The following is a 3,275-nucleotide window of genomic DNA, read 5'->3' as shown; positions in this document are numbered from 1 at the left end:
AGGGCCAGTATGGGCAACATAGTGAGACCCCATCTCAAAAAAAAAAAAAAGGTCTTGTGTCGCCCACAGACCTGCAGGCCAAGGAACCCTTCTGCGAGGAATTCGCCCAGGGAGATCCAATCGCAAGAGGACTTGGAGCGCGGCGGCAGCTGGATAGTGTTCGGGCCTCTCCGAATAACGGGTATCTGGATCGATCATTTGCGGGCCTCCTGGCTCCTCTTCCAGAGCCTCCAACTCACCTGCTGAGTCCTCCGACCCTTCACTGAGCCCCCTCTTACCTTCTTGTCCACACGCTCTTCCTCAAACCAAGTCTCCTCCCCGAGTCCATCCTCCGCGAGTCCACATCCTCCTGGGATCTCCATTCCAAAAAGGTCCTCTCCTCATTTATTGAACTTCAAGTCGGAGCCTTCTCTGCTTCCTCCCATTGTCTCCTTTCCTATCAGTCTTCTCCTGGGCTGTTTCTCCTGTGTGTGTGTTTTCAATCTTACTTTCTAGCCTGGAACACTCTCACTTCTTTCTATTCCATAACAATCCTGTAAAGCTCGAACCCTCACGGGAAAGCCTCTCTCTTTATTAAATTCATTCTCATTAGAAGTATCATCTTTTGAGTCCTAGCCTCAAGAAAGTGCCAGTCTCTTTGCCCAATCCTGATGAAATGATGGGCGAGTGCTGGTCTTGTCCTGTTAGGATGCCAGCATCCTAAGGCTTAATCTTTGTTTCTATGTGGTTTCAGAGTCCGAAGCCTCCAGCAGCAGGAGCTCTCCAGGTTGGTACAAAATGATTGCTATGATGAAGTTTGTTATGACTGCACCAAGGTCTGGGAGCTCACTTTAGGACTTGGCAGGTGCTGATCTTGGATCATGTTTGTTCTCAACTCTATGTGACCCAGGAGAAGTCAGCTAACTTCTCTGAGTGTCAGTTTCTTCAGCAATACATGCAGAATTGTCAATGTGGGGCTATTGCTTTATCCCTTATCAGAATCTGGGACTGTCCAGAAATGATTTAGAGTAGAGTAGGGGTTAAACATTCAAAATTGGCTTGGGAACAGTGGCACCTGCTTATAATCCCTACTACTCACGAGGCTGAGGCAGGTGGATCACCTGAGCCCAGAAGTTTAGGGCCAGTATGGGCAACATAGTGAGACCCCATCTCAAAAAAAAAAAAAAAATCAATAAATTACTAATCCTCCAGAGTGAAGTATCTAAGCTTTAAAACTCTTCCAGCCTTCCAGCCTTGCAAAGTTCCCTGATCCTATTTTATACCTTTTTTTTTTTCCCTGCAGGATCCTGGATGGCTATCTTTCTCCTGATGGTAATTGATTGGATGCTGGGATAAAATCCTCCCCAGGATACCTCCTCAAACCCTAGTCATTGGCTTCTAATTTACTTGCCTCAAAGAGGAAGATTTAGGGAAAGGCAATAAGTCTGTCCTCTTGTTAGGAACCAGAGAGGTTGAAAATGGGATTAGGATGTGGCACAACAAATACCTTGTAAACTCAGCATTAGTTTGTGCTCCCTCATCCTGCCTTCTCCTCCCATTTCTGGGATTCTTAGGGGTGATTAAATTGCTCTAATGGTGGGGGAAGTGTAGAAGATATAGCCAATAAACACCAAGGAATTCTACTTTGACTCCTTTCTGTATAATCTGATCAAAACCTTCAATGCTGCAGGTTGATGGGACTGAAGGACAAGGGGTGGAGGATGGGTGAAAAGTTACTTAATCTTGAGAGTATTAGTTTCCACAAATATAAAATGAAAGTTTTTTTTGGGGGGGGCGGTACCAGGGATTGAACTCAGGGGCACTCAACCACTGAGCCACATTCCCAGCCCTATTTTGTATTTTATTTAGAGATAGGGTCTCACTGAGTTGCTTAGCGCCTCGCCATTGCTGCGCCACCACATCTGGCCTTGTAAAATGAAAGTTTGACTGATCTCTGCTTCAACCTGGGAACTTCATATAATTCCAGAGAAATATCTAGGACTTTGGCCCCCTAAGTCCTCCCCGCACTTTTTTTTTTTTCTCCTGAAAAATGGACAGTGAGGGGCTGGGTTTGACTCAATGGTAGAGTGCTTGCCTAGCATGTGTGAGGCACTGGGTTCCATTCTCAGCACCACATATAAATAAATGAAATAAAGGCCCATTGACAAAGAATATTTTAAAAAAACGGACAGTGACTATTCAATTCCAGAATAAGCACTGAATGTTTTTATATAATGTTATCTAAGCCTTCTTCTTCTACACCTTAATTATTTTTCTCCCTTCCATATAGGGTAGATACAGGTGACAGTGTTTATACTACTATCATTAATTTATTCAAAAATAGATCTATTACATACCTGTTGCTATTTTAAACCCTGGGGATTCAACACTACACAAGACACAGTCTTTAACCTTCCAGAGAGGACAGTTGAATACAGAAAATAGATAGTGTGGGCCAGGAAAGAGGACAGGCTTTATTTAGTTGGCAGAAGTAGCACCTATACATGAGGTGCAATTTCACAAAATTGCAGAAAGGCATTTTGCCTTTTGTTGTTTTTGAAATGCTATTTTTTTATTGATATTCATGATTGTGTTAGAAATTAATTTCCTGAGGAAAATGTTGGTATAAGCAACATAATAAAAAGTTAAACTTAACAGTCTTTTCTTTTTTGCAGTGCTAGGAGTAGAACCCAGGGCCTTACACATACTGGGCAAGTGTTTTACCCTGAGCTACAAGCCCAATCTTCAAATTTAAATAACAGCTTTATTATTTCATATTCGAGAACATTTTATCTAGTACTTTAACAGTTCATGAAAAAAAAATTATGGCAAATGACCAATTTATGTTATTTTTTTATGCACATCAAAGCCATACATTTATTAAATCAGCATAAAATTAATTACATTTCATTGGGAATTCATATTGACTTTAAAGGTCTGGAGTAGACTGTTTAAACAGCCCTGCTGCTAATTCCTTAATCAGCTACTCAGGAAACTGAAGCAGGATAATCTTTGTTTCCCCCCTTCAATTCAGGGGATTGAACCCAGGGATGCTCTACCACTGAGCTACATCCCCAAGCCTTTTAATTTTAAATTTTGAGACAGAGTCTTGCAAAGTTGCTGAGGCTGGCCTCACACTTGTAGTCCTCCTGCCTCATCCTCCTGCCTCAACCTCATGGAGTCACTGGGAATCACGGGCATGCACCACTGCATCTGGTCAGGAGGATCTTGTGCACAGAAATTTGAAGCCAGCCTGGACAATATCATGAGACCCCGTCTTAAAAAAAAAAAAAAAA

At 42.4% G+C, this 3,275-nt stretch overlaps 1 protein-coding gene across 1 annotated transcript in view; it reads left to right on the top strand.

Annotated features, from left to right (window-relative positions):
• Positions 1-1,622, top strand: part of LOC107141542 (putative GPI-anchored protein pfl2) — a 10,813-nt gene extending 9,191 nt beyond the window's left edge. Inside the window, exons 5-7 of the mRNA XM_015484774.2 lie at positions 3-181; positions 734-766; positions 1,283-1,622. Of these exons, the coding sequence (XP_015340260.2) occupies positions 3-181; positions 734-766; positions 1,283-1,335 (265 nt within the window). The 3' untranslated portion in view covers positions 1,336-1,622. The remainder of the gene's footprint in view (positions 1-2; positions 182-733; positions 767-1,282) is intronic.
• The last annotated feature ends 1,653 nt before the right edge of the window (positions 1,623-3,275 follow it).

The sequence above is a fragment of the Marmota marmota genome, unplaced genomic scaffold (genome assembly GCF_001458135.2).
Source record: "Marmota marmota marmota unplaced genomic scaffold, marMar, whole genome shotgun sequence".
Taxonomy (NCBI): domain Eukaryota; kingdom Metazoa; phylum Chordata; class Mammalia; order Rodentia; family Sciuridae; genus Marmota; species Marmota marmota.
The sequence above is the reverse complement of the archived record's forward strand: the minus strand, read 5'-3'. Positions and strand labels throughout refer to the sequence as shown.